Raw genomic sequence first — 17,891 nt, 5'->3', positions numbered from 1 at the left:
ACACACACACACGCACACACACACACACACACATATGCACGCCCCCACACACACATACACACACACACACACACACACACACGCACACACACACACTGCATTCTTCTGTCCTTGCACAAATAAAGAAGATATTTTAATTCACACAAATTTCTAAAGAAAACTGTTTGTATTGGCTGGTAATACGAAATAGGAACGTCAGTGTTTGAGAATGGAACTTGGTCTGTAAAATAGGAAATAGATACAAGTGTCTCCTTTTTTTCCCTTGGGGTTCTTCCGTTTGTTATGAGCATTTCAAATATTTTTTTACGAGTGAACATCCTCTCTCCTCTTCCTTAAGCAGAACATAGAATTAATTATTTACACTGACTACAAGTTCCCTCCCGGGGCAGTGCTACTGACTGAAGTGTCTTTAAGCCATTCCCAAAGGGGGGGATATACATGTTCTTATGCTCAGTAGAATTGTAAATGGGCCGATTCATCAATGTCATGCTCATACTGTGCCAGAACAACATAGGGCCTAGGGGGAACTGCTGCTTTTTCTTTCCTCATCCTTTACTATCCTCATTTTTCCTCTACTTCTTTTGTATGTTTTTTCTCTCTTGTGACCCGCTATTTCTGGGGTGCCTCGATAGTCGAAGTAGACTTTGTGCTGTTGAGGCTAGAGAAGTGAGCAGAGTAAGCCTGATTCCCCGTTTGGACTTCTCTGTTGACATCCACCCCTTGGTGCTCATATGACCTTATGCAGTTGCGAGCACCGTAAAACCTTACTAAAAATAAAACTAAATCTCCTTAAGCAGAACATAGTATTAATTATTTACACTGACTACAAGTAATTTCGGGTCATTACAGATGTTGCTTCGTAGGTTTGAGAAAAATAAAATTGATATCATATCATTTTTTTCCTTCTTCATCAGGTGATCAACGAGATGCTGCGTGCGGCCATGACGGAGGGCGATATCCTCAACCTGGTGTCCAACGCTCAGGAGTTCCAGCAGATTAAGGTGGGGGGTCACTTAATATGTGTGTGGGGTCCCTTATTGTCTGTGTGGCGTCTCTTAGTGTGTGTGTGTGGGATTACTGTGTGGGGTCACTGTGGAGCTCACTTACTGTGTGGGGGTTACTGTGTGGGGCTCACCTACTGTGTGGGATCATTTACTGTGTGTGTGGGGTCGCTTAGTGTCCGTGTGGGTCACTGTGGGGGTTCACTTAGTGTGTGTGTGTGGGTCACTGTGGGGGTTCGCTTACTGTGTGTACAGGGTCACTTGCTGTATGGGGGTTGCTTTCTGAGAGGCAGTTCGAACCTCTGTTTGGTTTAAATACTGTTCGACCTAGCTCTTGTTCTTTATTTGTTTAAAAAGTTATAATAATAATAATAATAATATAATAATCATCATCATCATAGTGATCATAACAATTATAATAATCATGATAATAACAATAGTCATAATGGTAATAATAATAATCTTATTAATAATAATAATAGTAATAATAATACTAAAAATAGCTGCATTTATATAGTGCATATTTTCACTCTACAACATACTCTATGTGCTTTACAACTATTATTGATTACCCCAGCTGTCCAGGTTATCATAAATCATCAAGCAAAAACGGCCGAAGCATTCACCGTCATATTTTAAACGCCCTTTCCCCTCCCCCATAGGTGCGTGACGACGAGATGGATGAGCTTGACCGGCTGACCAGCGACGGCTGTGAGATGATGGTCAAGGGGGGGAAGGAGAACACTCACGGCAAGGTCAACATCCTGCTGCAGTCGTACGTGTCCAGGGCCAGCGTCGACTCCTTTTCCCTCATCTCCGACATGGCCTACGTCGCTCAGGTGAGGAAACCGACCAATTAAGCTTTTATATTTTGTTTGGTATTTTTTAAAATGTTACCATGTTAGATTGACGGTGATGGGTGGTTGGCGGGTGCTCTGGTGTGGTTTGTTCCTTCTTTCCTTGCAAACGTCTATCATCCTGATCTCTCCTGGTCTCTCCTCCTTCTTTTTTGTGTTTGTTACTCTCTTGTAACACCTCTAATCTTTGACACTTATATGACCTTATTGTGTTGCAAGTGCCGTAAAACTCTTACTAAAATAAACTAGATTGAGGGTGCGGTGGCGGAGTGGTTAGTGCGCTCGTCTCCAAAGAGGAAAGTCCGGGTTTTAGCCTCGGTTCGGATGCGTATTTTTTTCGCCCCCTCCTGCTCACCCAGCAGTATAATGGGTACCTGACTTCGAGTTGGGGAAGTAAAGGCGGCGTGGAAAGGAACTGGCCACCCTACCACAATGCCGAAGGCCCAGGAAGTTGTCTCACTAACAAGGCAATCCCCATTGTCCGGGTCGGATGCGGGAACAACTTTACCATGTTACATAATTCGTTTAAAAAAAATGAATATATGATTGGAAGGGGAAAAAGTTTGATGTATGAAAGTAGAAAGTGGAGAAAATCCTGATCATCTGTGTCATTTTTCATTCTCCCACTTGAAGAAATTTGTAAGAATTCAATTTTCTGAAAAGTGAATGGTATTGTCACAGTGATTTATACTCTTTGGTTTGGGGAGGGGGGGTGGGGGATATAAAAAAAGAATCATTTGTGTAAAGAACTGTTATAGAAAGATGGTATCATTTCATCAGGAATACACCGTTTCATTTGATTTCTGTGAAAAAAGTCATGTTCTCAAATTTTGAGGATTTAGAGTCGATTTCCTTCTCTTGATCAACAGATGATTTTTTTAAATGTTTGTTTTATTCCTCGTTCATCCAAAAGCTGGGTGTGTGGAATGAATGCTTGAGCACAACAGCAGAGAAGATATTGGAATAACAGTCATGTGTTAATCACATTTTGTGTTGCTAAAATGATTTGTATAAAATGAAAAGAAAAAGAATGGGGAAGTCTTTGACTGAAGATGTAAAGTTCTATTTGAATGTGAGATTATCCTGCCTGTTGCCTTTTTGAAAATTCACAACCGGGTACTGATCATTTCTTGATATTATATATGTCTCAAAGTGGTGGGATCAGGCGCTCCTCAGTCTTTGAGCATGTGGAGTTATTGGTATTATCTGAAAATTTATTCATTTGCCTTGATTTCTGTGAAAAAGTTACCCATGTGTCTTGAATAGATGTCAAGATCTTTACCATTGAAGGAGGTAGGAGTAGCCTGGTCTCAGAGGTAAAATGAGCGAAAAAATGGCTGCCAAATTTTGGTAACATCTATAGCTTGAGAGTTCTTTGAGAACTGAAAATTTACATATTTTGTGCCGTTAATTAACGTCTTTCAGTAAAATTCACCTGGCAATGTGCTTTTATATGGACTGAAAATGTGTTGAGCCAATAAACAAAATTTTGTTAAAAATTGCCAAACTAGGAAAAATGCCTTTTTCTTCGATTTCTATATTTTGACGAGTGCCTGATTCGACCATGATGCCTCACGAATGTGGGTTAATAGAACATTCCTTTTTCTCTCGTGGTCAGAATGCGGCACGTATCATGCGGGCTCTGTTTGAGATCGCGCTGCGTAACAGCCACCCTCTCCTGGCGGTCAAGCTACTGGAGATGTGCAAGATGGTGGACAAGCGGCTCTGGACGTTCGAGAACCCCATGCGTCAGTTCAGCGTGCTCAGCCACGAGATTCTCAACAAACTGGAGGCTCGCCGCTTGCTGCCGGAGAAACTGAGAGACATGGATTCCAAGGAGATTGGTATGGCGTATTCATTTCCTATTAACAATTTGCTTGAATACTGTTTTAATTTTAGTATGAGTTTTCAGTTGTTTTAGTTTTAGTAAGGTTTTACAGCGCTCGCAACAAAACAGTTTTTGTTTTGTTTTTTATAGTAGAGGGTTTTACGGCGCTCGCAACTGCATAAGGTCATATGAGCGCCAAGGGGTGGATGTCAACAGAGAAGTCTTTACAGGGAATCGGTCTTACTCTGCTCACCTCTCTAGCTTCAACAGCACAAAGTCTGCTTCGACTATCAAGGCACCCCGGAAATAGCAGTTCACATGAGTGTGACAAACATACAAAAGAAGTAGAGGAAAAATGATCAATGGATTAGGAAAGAAAAAGCTGCAGTTCCCTGTTGCAGTTCAGGCACTATAATGAACATGACATTAATGAATCAGCCCATTTACAATTCTACTGTGCATAAGAACATGTTAATGTCCCCCCCTTTGGGAAAGGCCAAAAGACAATTCAGTTAGTAGCACCGCTCCGGGGGGTGTATGAGCTTTATGGCACTTGCAACACAATAAGGTCATATAAGTGTCAGAAATTAGAGGTGTTACAAGAGAGTAACAAACACAAAAAGAAGTTGGAGAGATCAGGGCAATAAATGTTTGATAGGAAAGATGGAGCTAATCTTTGGCACCTATATGACCTTATTGTGGTGCAAGTGCCGTAAAACACTTACAAAAACTCAACTCAACTCTCCGCCCCTCCTGTGTGTTTCCTCAGGCCTGATGGTGAACCACGTGAAGATGGGCTCCCTCATCAAGAAGTGCGTCCACCAACTGCCCCAGCTGGCCATCGAGGCGTCTGTCCAGCCAATCACACGCACCGTGCTCAGGGTCAGGCTGGAGGTCACTCCGGATTTCTCCTGGGACGACAAGGTCAGGGTCAAGCTCTCCCTTTCTTTGTTCCCGAGCATAACCTCCCTATTGTTTTAGGCTTCTATTGGTAGTCTTCCCTCTCTTTGGCCTTGAGGGGCCCAAGTTAGAGCTCTTTGGGGATGGAAAGAATTTCTCATGTGGAAATTGTGGCCTAACCATCTCAACCGTCATCTGTAATAGGTACTTTTTTACACTGCTTTTAGTATACTTGTACTCTGTCAAAAGAAAAATGAGAAACTTCAACGTATTTTACTTTCCTTGTTGAATAGAGTCAAACAAAGTCGTTCCTTTTCCTTGTGGGAGCGACAACATGTTTCTCTACATGGTTCATTGAGATAATCATTCCCTCTGTTCTTTTCTCCTTTAGGTGCATGGCAGCTCTGCAGAGCCTTTCTGGATCTGGGTAGAGGACCCTGAGAACAACCACATCTACCACTCGGAGTACTTCCTGCTGCATAAAAAACAGGTTTGCACGCTTAGAATATTCCTTTGGTGTTATGCTTTTTTTTTTTTTTTGTTTGTTTGTATTTGCATGAGCTTAGTTTAGTCCTTTTGTGGGTGCTTGGCAGGTGCTCTGGTGAGGTTTGCTCCTGCTTTCCTATCAAACATCTATCGTCCTTATCTCTCCTTTTCTGTGTTTGTTACTCTCTTGTAACACCTCTGATCTTCGGCACTTATATACCTTGTTGTGTTGCAAATGCCGTAAAACACTTGCTACTAAAACTAAACATGTTTTCCATCAATGCGTTTCTCTCTCTCTCTGACCAGGTGGTGGCCTATGAGACTCAGACTATTGTGTTCACCATCCCGATCTTCGAACCCCTGCCGTCGCAGTACTACGTGAAGGTGGTCTCTGACCGTTGGATCGGCTCCAGCATGACCCACCCCATGTCCTTCCAGCATCTCATCTTGCCCGAGAGGCATCCCCCTCACACAGGTGTGTTAACCCTATCCCTACGCCCTGGGGTCATTTTGTACCCACGGGGTTGTATTCTTCACATTTTAGAATACTTTTTGTGCGAAGATCTCGTTTAAACTTTCAGTATTTCTAAAAAAAATCATTTTGACAGACTGCTATGCAAAGCGTACGGATCGGGTTAACGGGTAAATTTCCTCTTTGGAAAATGGTGGCACAGAGTTCCCCACATCGTATGGATACGGTAGTAAAACACGACGTACAGATAGGGTTAAGCTTTTCTCTCTTGTTTCAGATTACTTGCTGCAGTGTTTAAACACTTTGCCATCACGTCTCGCCGATCAGCGATGTTTACCACCCACCCAGTTTCTTTGGATTTTCCCCAAATGCCTTTGCCTTTTATGGCAAGTGTTTTTACTATATGGGCCTTGTGATGGCAGGGTGTTAAAAGTGCTCAGAGCGTATACTGGTATGGGACAGAGCGCTGTATAAATGCAATCTATTGTTATTATTATCATTATTATTTTTATAATTATTATTATTATTATTAAAATAATCTCACACTGTCCATGTCTACAAGGAGTGAAGAGAAATTTTAGGGTACACTTTTTTGTTTTATATTTTATCAGTTTTTCTTTCATTTCTCTTCCTTCCCTTTTTTTCCCTTCCTTTTTCCTTTCATTTCTTCTCTCCGAGTTGTTTTGTCATTTCTTGATTACCAGTGATAGCCAGTCGGTCTCTCTTCCTTTTTTTCTTCCTTTCTCTCTTCTTCCTCTGTCTGTTCTTTTTCCTTTCTTTTTGTCATCCTCTCTTCTTTTATCGGTCTCCTCTTGTCTTATTCCCCTATCTATGATGAGTGAGGCTTTCTATTTTAGATGAACATGTAAGAATTTATGAGTTACGTCATAGTAAGGTGACATTATGTTGTGAAAACAACGCACAGAGACATCATTATACTGGGTACCCATTGGCACGATCGGGTCGGGTCGGTTTGCTCGCCACATTGAAAGCGCAAAGCGGCTATCGTAGCTCAAACAGATTGGCCGACTCGTCGCCTAAAAAACAAACCCGTTTGTTTTCGGGCGATCGACCCGACCCGATCACATCTGCAATGGGCAACTGGTATTACAGTTTACAGGGTTCGTACAGGTCTTGGAAAACTAGAAAACTCGTTTTTATTTTCCAAGATATGAAACTCTTGAAATTTTGGGAAGTTGGCAAAATTCTTGGAAACGTCTTGGAAAGACATTTTTAACTAGATCTATTGTAAAAATATTTCCTTGAAGGTTAGAAGGCCTCGATTTTATGCGGTCTGAAGTGAACCATTAGGTATTTTTGCTTGCTGAACGAAAAATTTTCTTCCGAATTGACATGTTATTTGTCTCCTGCTCAGAATGAACCCTGGGTTTACTTTTGTGCTCTTGTCTTATGTGTTTCTGTTTTCTCTGTCAGATTTGCTGAACCTTCAGCCTTTACCCGTCACTGCCCTGAAGGATATGAGGTTCGAGGCTTTGTACAGCTTTTCACACTTCAACCCCATACAGGTAAGCTCAGCGTGTCAGTGTGAAATAGTTGACCTCCTTGGTGATATATTACCATGATTGCTTTTAGCTCCGTTTTGTATGCTTTAGATATTCTGGTCCATCCTTTCCCCTCATTAAAACTAAAAGGGGACATCTGCAGTTGTTCATAAGGAGAATGTGGCCAATTCTTTGCCTTTGTCTTCTGTCACAAATAATTTATTACAAGGCTTTTGATATATGTGAGGCAGCGTGGTGAAATCAGGCTCTCATCAAAATAATCAAAGTGAAAAAACTGGCACTTTCCATAGGTTTGTGATCTTTTATCAAATTTTTGTTTTTTGGCTCAACACCTTTCATGCCCATTAAAGAACACATTTTTGTGTGGATTAAAAGCACAAAAAATGTAAATTTTCAGTTTCCACAGACTCTCAAGCTAAGGAAATAACTAACCTTTGGCGACCATTTTCTCACTAATTTTATCTCAGAAGCCAAGGGAGGCATTGCGCTGCCAAGAGCGAAATGCTCGCAGCTACTAAAGGGATTTGAAAACAACAACAACAACATCTCAGAAACCAAATGACCCCGCCTCCTTTAATTACAAATATCTCAACTTCTATTCAAGATAGATGGGTATTTGTTTCAAAGAAAGCAAGGCAAATGAACAAGGTTTAAATATAAAACGATTCCAATAACTTCACATGTGTCCAAAAATTGACGAGTGCTTGATTCCACTTTGTCGAGACAAATAATATTTTTCTCTCCAGATGAGGTAATATGCTAATATTTAAAGACCAAAATAGAACCTTAACACTCCATGGTATATTATGAAGTGGAACAGATGATACAAAATCTCTCAGGGATGCTGTTCAGTTGCCGCCATCAATCCTTACACCCCCTAGTCCCTTCTCCTCCTCCCTAATTTCAACTTTCACCCCCCCCCCCCCCCACTTTAATCCCCCTACACCCTCCACTTCCTTCCTTTTCCCCAATTCTTACCATTGATAGCTAATTATGCTGTCTTTTTGTAGACATTGAGAGTTGAATGTGCTTGTACAAAGGCCGACTTTTGTCTGATTTAGACCCAGATTTTTCACACCTTGTACCACAACGACTGCAACGTCCTACTTGGCGCCCCTACTGGTTCGGGAAAAACTGTGGCTGCGGAACTGGCCATCTTCAGGGTGTTTCGGGAGTACCCAAAGTTCAAGGTTAGCCTGGCTCTATTTATAGAGGGGAAACCTCTGTACACTCTAAAGTTGTAATTGACTGTTCATGTTGTGTTACTTGCTATGAAAGATAAATTTATCATGTCACTAATGTTGTCTTCGATAACAAACAAGATTGTTTTGCAGATACTGCCTTTTTATGTGGAAAGAGAATTGTTTTGGTGTGGAGATTGTATTAGATTTTTTAATACTTTCTATTTTGGTATTAATTTGTCTGTTTTTGTGTGTCTTTTTTAAATTTGACAATATGCAAGTCTTTTCATTGCTAGAATTCTATTTTTGTATACTTTGTAATTTGGTATTTATTTAGTGTTGTTTAAAAAAAAAAAAATTTGGTAATAAGCAAGTCATTTGATTGCTTTGGTTAATTTCTGTTCAGAATGATATATTATTTCCAATAGTTTGTGAGTACTGAGAAATGTGTGTGTCCTGTTTCAGGCTGTGTACATCGCGCCTCTGAAGGCTCTGGTCAGGGAGCGGATGGAAGACTGGAAGGTCAGGATTGAACAGAAACTGGGCAAGAAGTGAGTACATACTTATGTCTTATTTATTCTCCTTCTTTTAGCAATTCTTCCCCACAACCCTTCTCCTCCCCCCCCCCCCCCCCCCATCTAGAGGGCATAATTTCCTTCTGTCTGCGGGCTTTTTCTCAATACTGGTGATTTTAATCGTCAGTTTCCTTTGTCTTTCTCTGGGTACGGGGCTTGAGTTGTTTGTTCATTCGGTAACAAAATAGACTACGGTTCAAGAATATCAAGTTTGAATTTTTAAAAGGAAATCTTTTAAATTTAAGGGTAGAAAACTTGCCTGCGCTAGGCCTCGAGAGCCCAGTAATATTTCGTGTTCTTTTCCCCAGAGTGGTGGAGCTGACCGGGGACGTGACCCCTGACATGAAGGCGGTGGCCAATGCCGACCTCATCGTGACCACCCCGGAGAAGTGGGACGGCGTCAGTCGTAGCTGGCAGACTAGGTCCTATGTCAAGGCCGTCGCCCTGCTGGTCATTGACGAGATTCATCTGCTCGGTGAGATACACCTTGTGTTTTGTCTGTTTTGATTGGTTTAGTTTGTTTTTTGTTTCTGTTTTTTAGGGTTTTGTTTTTAATAAAAAAAAAAAAATGTAGGGTGTTTTAAGCTGATATTGAAAAAAGTTATGCCAACCTGGGCTAAGAGGGATACACAAAGTCTCCCCCCAAGTGAATTGAACTCGGGTCTTCTGCATGAGACGCTGAAAAGCTTAACTACTACACCGCAAACGCCGGTCTGGTTGGTTTGTGGTAAAGAAAGCAGACAATAAAGAAGGATTTTTTCAGTAGTAGCCTCCAATTATCTCCTGCTGTGTGATTATTAAATGTGAAAGTATTGGAGTTGTTGTTGTTGTTGTTATCGATCCAGCAACAGCTGGGCTCTCGCCCTTCTGTCCAGTGCCATGTAGTGATAAGTGCAGGTTTGCTGCAGTTGCTGCAATGTTCCTTAGAAAGTATTGGAGAAAAATATTTTTTTTAATGATCACAGGATCGTAATATTATTGCATAAATGGAAGAGTATCACGTTGGACAAATTTTTAGGCCCGTTTGATAATGTATGGATGTACTTCTCTTTTTAGAATCTTTGGTTTGTGTTGTCCACAGGGGACGACCGTGGTCCGGTACTGGAGGTGATCGTGTCGCGTACAAACTTCATCTCCTCCCACACCTCCAAGCCTGTGCGCGTTGTGGGTCTCTCCACTGCCCTGGCCAACGCCCGGGACTTGGCTGATTGGCTCGCCATCAAAGAGGTATGTCTGTCCGGTGGTTGCATGTGTCACAACGTCATGGAATCAGGCGCTCGTCAATTTTTTTGGGCATGTGGAGTTATTGGTATCATCTTAAAGCATGTTCATTCGTCTTGCTTTTGATTTAAAAAATACCTGGAAGTCGAGATATTTGCGATTGAAGAAGGTGGGGTCACCTGGTTTCGGAGGTTAAATTAGCGAGAAAATGGCCACCAAAGAATGGTAACTTCAAAAGTTTATAGTCATTGAAAACTTAAATTTTACATATTTTGTACCATTAATGAATGTTATTTACCCTTAAATTAAATATTTTGTTATTAGGACGTAAAAAGTGTTGAGTCAAAAACTCAAAAATTCAATAAAAATTGCCAAACTGGCAGAAAAGTGCCCGTTTCTTCGATTTTACTATTTTGACGAGCGCCTGATTTCACCACGATGCCTCACATATATATTTACAATCAAACCTTTCCTAACGGCCACTTGTCCAAGACTGTCACCTGTACAAATGACCACTTCCCACTTCCCCTCTTACGTTTTTTTTCTTCTGTATTATAATGAAGATGATGATGATGATGATGATGATGATGAAGATGATGATGGTGATGGTGATGATGATGATGATGATGATGATGGTGATGATAATGATGACGATGATAACGATGATGATGATGATGATGATGATGGTGATGATAATGATGACGATGATAACGATGATGATGATGATGATGATGATGGTGATGATAACGAGGACGATGATGATGAAGATGGTGATGATAACGAGGATGAAGATGGTGATGATAACGATGATGATGATAACAATGATGATGATGATGGTGATGATGATTTCTCACTGACCTGACTTTCCTCCCCAGATGGGTTTGTTCAACTTCCGTCCCTCGGTGCGGCCGGTTCCCCTGGAGGTTCACGTGAAGGGGTTCCCCGGCCAGCACTACTGCCCACGTATGGCCACCATGAACAAGCCTACCTTCCAGGGTGAGTCACACTACAGGACAGTTGTCCGTCCTTTTCTCTCTAGATAATAATGTTGTTGTTGCAGTTGTTTTTTTCTTTTTTTTTTTTTTTTAATTGAACCTTTCCATTCCTATCCATTGACACTTTTGTCTTTAGGAATTCCAACAAAATGTGCACGTTTTAGCACTTTGCCCCTCATCTGGCCAATTGGCGATGTTTACCACCCAGTTTCTTTGGATTTTCCCCAAAATATAATTGCAAAGTGTTAAATGAAGATAATGTTCTTGAGATGCAATTTCCTCCACCTCCACACAGTTACAGCCTTTCATTCCCCCTGGAAGAGATAAAGGATAATGAAAACACTGAAAAGAAGTAAAAGGAGAAGGACACCATGAAGCCTTCTTCGACCTGCTGAGCTTTACCTCTTTATGACAGCTCCTGTATGTTGTACGTTGAACATCGTGAGCCAAGATGCTGTTCTCCTGTGCAATGTACAACCTAAAATGTCCTAAAATGCACCGCTCTGGATTTGAATGGACTTCTATCCGGAAATTAATGAAAGATTCAAAATCTGTTATAACGGAAATGTGAGAATCACGTAAATCTTCAATTTTGAAAGGAACCACAGAATGACTGAAACTACTCACTGTCCTGGCTAGCAAAAATTTGGGCAGTAAAACTTGTTAAAAACCTAGTGTCACAAAAGGGTTAAAAATACTTTGGTTGTTTTAGGATGAGCGACTGACTTCTTGTTGTGAGGATATACATTTTGGAAAGATAATACTTTATTATCCCTGAGGAAAATTTTTCTTTGCTGTACAGGAAAATAAAATAGAGGCAACAGAAATGTGGTTTCTTAGGAGACTGCTGAGAGTATCGTGGAAGGAAAAGAAATCAAATGAGGTAGTGCTTGATGAAGCCCACGTGGGACGCTCAATGTTAAAAACAATCAGGAAATGACAAATGCAGTTTTTGGGACACCTGAATAGACATAAGGGTCTTGAACATCTAGCTGTCACTGGCAAAATTGAGGGCAAGCGAGGCAGGGGTAGGCCTAGAACAACATACTTAGGGAACCTAAACAAATGGGTAACAGGGAAAGATCAAGGAAACGTAGCTTTTCTGAGAGCATCCGAGCAAAGAAATGAATGGAAAATCATGATCGCCGATGTCTGTCGCAGATCTGGCACTGGATGAATGAATGTACAGGACCGTAAAAACTTATGCAGGTATACATCAAAAGTTTTAATTATATTATTACTTTCATTAAAATTCAATATAGAAAGAAAAGTAAAGCTGACAAAATGTACACATCACATCAGATGAGTCGTTCAACCACATGCAAGAATTTAATTACAAGAACTATATAACAAGTTATATAGATACATACTCGAAAAAGCAATACACATTGATGCTTATTCTGACAATAGCCTTATTCTAGATGATAAAAAACTTCTTTTATATCTTTCTTTCTTTGTTTTTAGAAGTACATATCTGCCGCTGCGTGATCTTACTATTTGTGTGGAAAGGGGGTATGATGGATCGTTTATAATGCTGTTGATCTTTTTCATTCTTCTGATCTTATACATTTCATCAATTTTAATAAAATCATATCACGAGATTTTGCTGGCTTTCTTAATGGCTCTGTCAAATTTGTTTCAACTTGAGTGGTTTCAATTTTCTCTCCACTTGTTTCCTGGACAGCCATCAAAACCCACTCCCCGCACAAGCCCGTCCTTGTGTTTGTGTCGTCACGGCGACAGACGAGGCTCACGGCCTTGGACCTCATCGCGTTCTTAGCCGCGGAAGACCACCCGAAGCAGTGGCTCAACATGCCAGAGGCAGATGTGAGTACTCTTATGCCTTTTTGTATAAGTACTTCTCTAAGTCACGATATAATATGATAGAATTAAGAGACGTGCTAACGAAATGAGTTGCTTCTCAAAGCCCACAAATGGAGGTATAAGCCAAAAATGTACACGAGGGTCAAATCTGTAGATTTTCTATTAATGCCATATTCTTTATGTGTAACATGCCTTTAAAAAAAAAAAAAAAAATTACACTTTTATTTGTCCCAGAAGGGCACTTTGTTTTACAATGGCAAACATACTTACATAAATACATAATTATAAATACGTACATACATAAATACATGCATGCATGCATGAATGCATACCTAAATACACACTATTACTCAAATACAGAACAGTTTACAAACAATGCCACTGTCGGTCGCCACTGTGCAGCGCCCTGTAATTTGAGTGAGGGTTGTCGTGTCTTGCTCAAGGACACACCCCAGTGACCACCCATCTGATCCCCGTGTCACCGACACTTGCTTGACATTGCTTGAGTCTAAACTCACTACTCACTTAGCCACTGGAGCCCCCTTTTATTATACCCTACTTACAAATTGTAAAAACTTCACCTATAAGCATGAGGTGTCTATTTCCATAAGGCTTGAATCCGAGAAGTAACTCATTTTGTCAGCACGCTTCATTATTAGTACAGACATGCCCATGATAAGACAAAAATAAGGTGTACTCACATTGTGTTTATGCCAACGTAAATGTTTACAGGATCAAACGTTCTTGTTTGTACACAAGCTGTTGCAGACACACGCACATGCACATTCACACGCACATACGCACGCACATGCACTCTTACACACACACACACACACACACACACACACACACACATATACACACACACACACACATACTCATGCACTCACACACACACATACACGTGCACTAGCACACACGCACTCACACATGCACTCACACACACACACACACACATACGCACACACACACACATACACGCACAAATGCACCCTCCCTCCCCCCCCCCCCCCACACACACATTCACACACTCACACGTACACTCTCACAAACACGCACATACACGCACAGGCAAACATTTTTTGACTGAGTACAACTTCGGGGGGAGGGGGAGATGTGCACTTTCAACAATTGTTCTCTACAAGACGGCTCACGTCTTCTATGTAAGGAGACGGCTCACGTCTTCTATGTAAGGAGACGGCTCACGTCTTCTATGTAAGGAGACGGCTCGCTCACGTCTTCTATGTAAGGAGACGGCTCACGTCTTCTATGTAAGGAGACGGCTCACGTCTTCTATGTAAGGAGACGGCTCACGTCTTCTATGTAAGGAGACGGCTCACGTCTTCTATGTAAGAAGACGGCTCACGTCTTCTGTGTAAAAAGACGGCTCATGTCTTCTATGTATGTAAGATACAAGGTGTTTTGGGTGGGGGAGTCCTCAAAACCACAGGGGGATGACATCTCTGGTATTGCTCATATTATGATACTAATTTCAGGGACTGAAGTATCTTGATTTCAAAGACTAGGAGGAAAGATTGTTCTTAATGAGTGTTTACCTGAGAAATGAAACAAGACATGTTCGTTAATGCCAGTCGCAACATTTAAATGTACAGAAAAGTGGGAAGACATGGAATAACATCAAGAGGCTAGCCCAGGATAGAGAAAAGTGGAGGGTGTTTGTCCGTGGCCTATACCCTGATGCAGGGTGAGAAAGGCAATGATGATGATGATGCATAGATTCTGCAGGATGCTGTTTTAGAGAGAGGGCCTCAATGTTTTACTAGGAGTGACTTTATTAGATCAATGCCAAAAGTTTGTTCACGGGATGCAAGAGAGCGTAATTTTCTTTTTGGATCCTCTGCTTTTTTGTGCGTTCCCCCCCCCCCCCCTCCCTTTTTCGTTTGGGAACATTCGCTCTTTTGTTGGAAGCCGAGAACTTTTTGTTTTCGTCATTTCCTGTGTGAGGTCGGCTCTCCGGTGCTGAGACAGATGAAGTCCCCCCACCCACTCACAAGGTAAGAACTCTTGGAATGTACCGTTTTCTGTGTCAAATTTCTCTTTTGTCACGTTGGGGATTTTTAAAAAAATTGTTTTTTTGTTTTTTTTTAAATTGTTGGGGGGGGGCAGACCAGCATATTTGTTTTTAAATTGGTTCTTATTTGTGTTAGTGTCCCTGTGTGTTCATTTGCGTGTGTGCACAACTAACATGTGTTGGAGGAAAAAAGGAGGTCTATCGTTAGGTAATTTTTGAGGCTTCTTGTTCTTATTGTGAGAATCGATAACCCTCTTTTTAAAAAATAGACCATCCGTGGTAGCCCTGACAGGCAGGGTCGACCTAGCCGTCCTCCTGTTATTATGATGTAAATTGTGTCGATGGGAATGTAAAACACCCACATTCATTAAAAAAAAAACCCAAGTAAAGAGGCTCCTTATTGTGGTGTGTCTTGTCATCATGGTTCAGGTGTCAGAGAGGCATCAGAAGTTTTATTTTCTGAGATGAAAATCGTTTACCACAAATCCCACAGTTAACCCAGCAAAAAATTAGTGCTTTGCGTAATACGACTAATATTATGCGAATGGAAATTTGTGAAAGATATAATATATGATACATTTTGTATATATTTTTTGTTGTTGTTAGCACATAATAGGCTACTACGATGTATGTCCGCTTTTTGCTGATGTGAAGAAATTCGAACGACTAGGATGGGTCGGTGGGAAGCTTTTATATGAAGCTGTGGGAGTTTTGTGGCGTCGGTGGCCTAGTGGTTAGGCTCTCGGACTCGCAACCGTAAGGTCGTGGGTTCGATTCCCTTCAGGGACCCGAGGTTGTGTCCTTGGGAAAGGCACTTTGCACCAATTTTCCTCACTTCACCCAGGTGGGAATGGATACCCGGCTATAGACTGCGAAAGATCTTGTCAGTTTGTTAGTGTTTGAGCGCTTAATCAGCTGCTTGCACTGTATGCTTCCCGGGAAGCTGAGAATGTTTCGGAGTGTTCTATGGTCTGCTGGGGTAATAATATAATGTAAAGCGCATAGAGCCTGCTGTTGAGCGGGATATGCGCTATACAAATGCTATTTATTATTATTTTATTTTAAAATATTTTTAATCAGACGGGAAGCAAAAACCATAATATTATACTACTGTCACTCAAACGTCTGCTTTGCCTTGTACTACTATGGTATGTCATAGATTTTTCATCCTCACATTTTACTGGAAAAAGTGGGTGGTTGGCGGGTGCTCTGGTGTGGTTTGCTTCTTCTTTCCTATGAGACATCTACCATCCTTATCTCCCCTTCTTCTTTTTTTTATGTTTGTTACTCTCTTGTAACACCTCTAATCTTCTGGCGCTCATATGACCTTATGCAGTTGCCAGCGCCGTAAAACTCTTACGAAAACAAAAAACCCAAAACATTTTACAGGAACGCATCAATATTTTACTTCCAGTGACCTCTGTCTAGCTTTCTACGTCCGATATGCCTTGTAGTTATTTTATGAATACATTTAATGCCGTCGTTCTGTCCCCGCCTCTTGTGGCAATGGAGATAGGACAAGAAAGCACCGAAGTCGCGAGGTGTAGCCAGTTATCTGTCTGTGTGTTGTCGCAGTTTGTGTTTTGTCAGTGCTGGCTTTCTGTGACCTCCGACCCCAGCTGTTCCCACCGTGTCTGTGTTGCCCGGATGTTTTTGTGAGCGGGTGCCACAACACGGGCTACTGGGGCGTCAGTGTGGAAGGCTTGTCTGTCTGTCTGTCTGTCTGTGTGTCTGTCTGTCTGTCTGTCTGTGCGTCTGTCTGTGTGGCCCGGATGTTTTTGTGAGCGGGTGCCACAACGAGGGCTACTGTGGCGTCAGTGTGGAAGGCAAGGGTGGAAGGGTTGTTTTCTTTGTGCTGTCTGTCTGTCTGTCTGTCTGTCTGTCTGTCTGTCTGTCTGTCTGTCTGTCTGTTTGTCTGTCTGTCTGTAACTGTGTGTCTGAGTGGTCCGGATGTTTTTGGAGCGGGTGCCACAACACGGGCAACTGGGGCGTCTGTGTGGAAGGCTTGTCTGTCTGTCTGTCTGTCTGTCTGTCTGTCTGTCTGTCTGTCTGTCTGTCTGTCTGTCTGTCTGTCTGTACTCTCTTTCTCTCTATCTTTCTGTCTCTCTTTCATACATACGTACGCGCACGCGCTCTCCCTTAAGCTAAGATTATTGTTATTTACTCACACCAATCTCTCCGTTAAGCTGAAAATAATTGTTATTTAGTGGGTGGTCGGCGGGTGCTCTGGTGTGGTTTGCTTCTTCTTTCCAATCAAACATCCATCGTCCTTATCTACCCTTCTTCTTTTTTATGTTTGTTACTTTCTTGTAACACCTCTAATTATCTGGCGCTCATATGACCGTATGCTGTTGCGAGCGCCGTAAAACCTCTACTAAAACTAAAACAAAAATTGTTACTCACTCACACCACTCTCTCCGTTAAGCTCTACATTTATTGTTACTCACTCACACCAATCTCTTCGTTAAGCTCAAAATGTATTGTTACTCACTCACACCAATCTCTCCATTAAGCTCAACATTTATTGTTTTTTACTCACTCACACCAATCTCTCCGTTAAGCTCAAAATTAATTGTTTTTTGCTCACTCGCACCCATCTCTCCGTTAAGCTCAAAATTTATTGTTACTCACACCAATCTCTCCTTTAAGCTCGTGCACACCCCCTGCCTCTCTCTCAGATTACGATTTCCTCCTTGGTATTTCTGCCAAATTGAAAACAGCACCCCATGGGTCTTATTATCATCATCTGTGTGTCCGTGTTTGCTGCTTGTTCTGTTTTGTTGAGGGATTCATTTTTAAAAAAACAATTTACATTAGCATCATCTTTTGTTTGTTTATTATCTTTTTATCAACATGTAGATCTAGTTGTTACTTTCTTCTTTATCTTATTTTATTTCAATTTAATTGATTTTATTTCACGTTATTTTATTTATTGTATTGAATTTTTTTCTTTCGGATGTGTTGTTTTTGTTGTTGTTGTTGTTGTTTTTTTTTGG

General features: G+C 41.3%; 1 protein-coding gene across 1 annotated transcript in view; it reads left to right on the top strand.

The window, feature by feature from the left end:
• Positions 1–17,891, top strand: part of LOC101845538 (activating signal cointegrator 1 complex subunit 3) — a gene marked incomplete at its 3' end in the record, with an annotated part of 115,071 nt that overhangs the window by 32,809 nt on the left and 64,371 nt on the right. Inside the window, 8 exon segments of the mRNA XM_035969260.1 lie at positions 5,379–5,547; positions 6,979–7,070; positions 8,129–8,257; positions 8,714–8,799; positions 9,132–9,298; positions 9,905–10,050; positions 10,920–11,040; positions 12,724–12,866. Coding sequence (XP_035825153.1) covers positions 5,379–5,547; positions 6,979–7,070; positions 8,129–8,257; positions 8,714–8,799; positions 9,132–9,298; positions 9,905–10,050; positions 10,920–11,040; positions 12,724–12,866 — 1,053 coding nt within the window.

The sequence above is a fragment of the Aplysia californica genome, unplaced genomic scaffold (assembly GCF_000002075.1).
Source record: "Aplysia californica isolate F4 #8 unplaced genomic scaffold, AplCal3.0 scaffold00132, whole genome shotgun sequence".
In the NCBI taxonomy this organism is placed as follows: Eukaryota; Metazoa; Mollusca; class Gastropoda; order Aplysiida; family Aplysiidae; genus Aplysia; species Aplysia californica.
The sequence above is the reverse complement of the archived record's forward strand: the minus strand, read 5'-3'. Positions and strand labels throughout refer to the sequence as shown.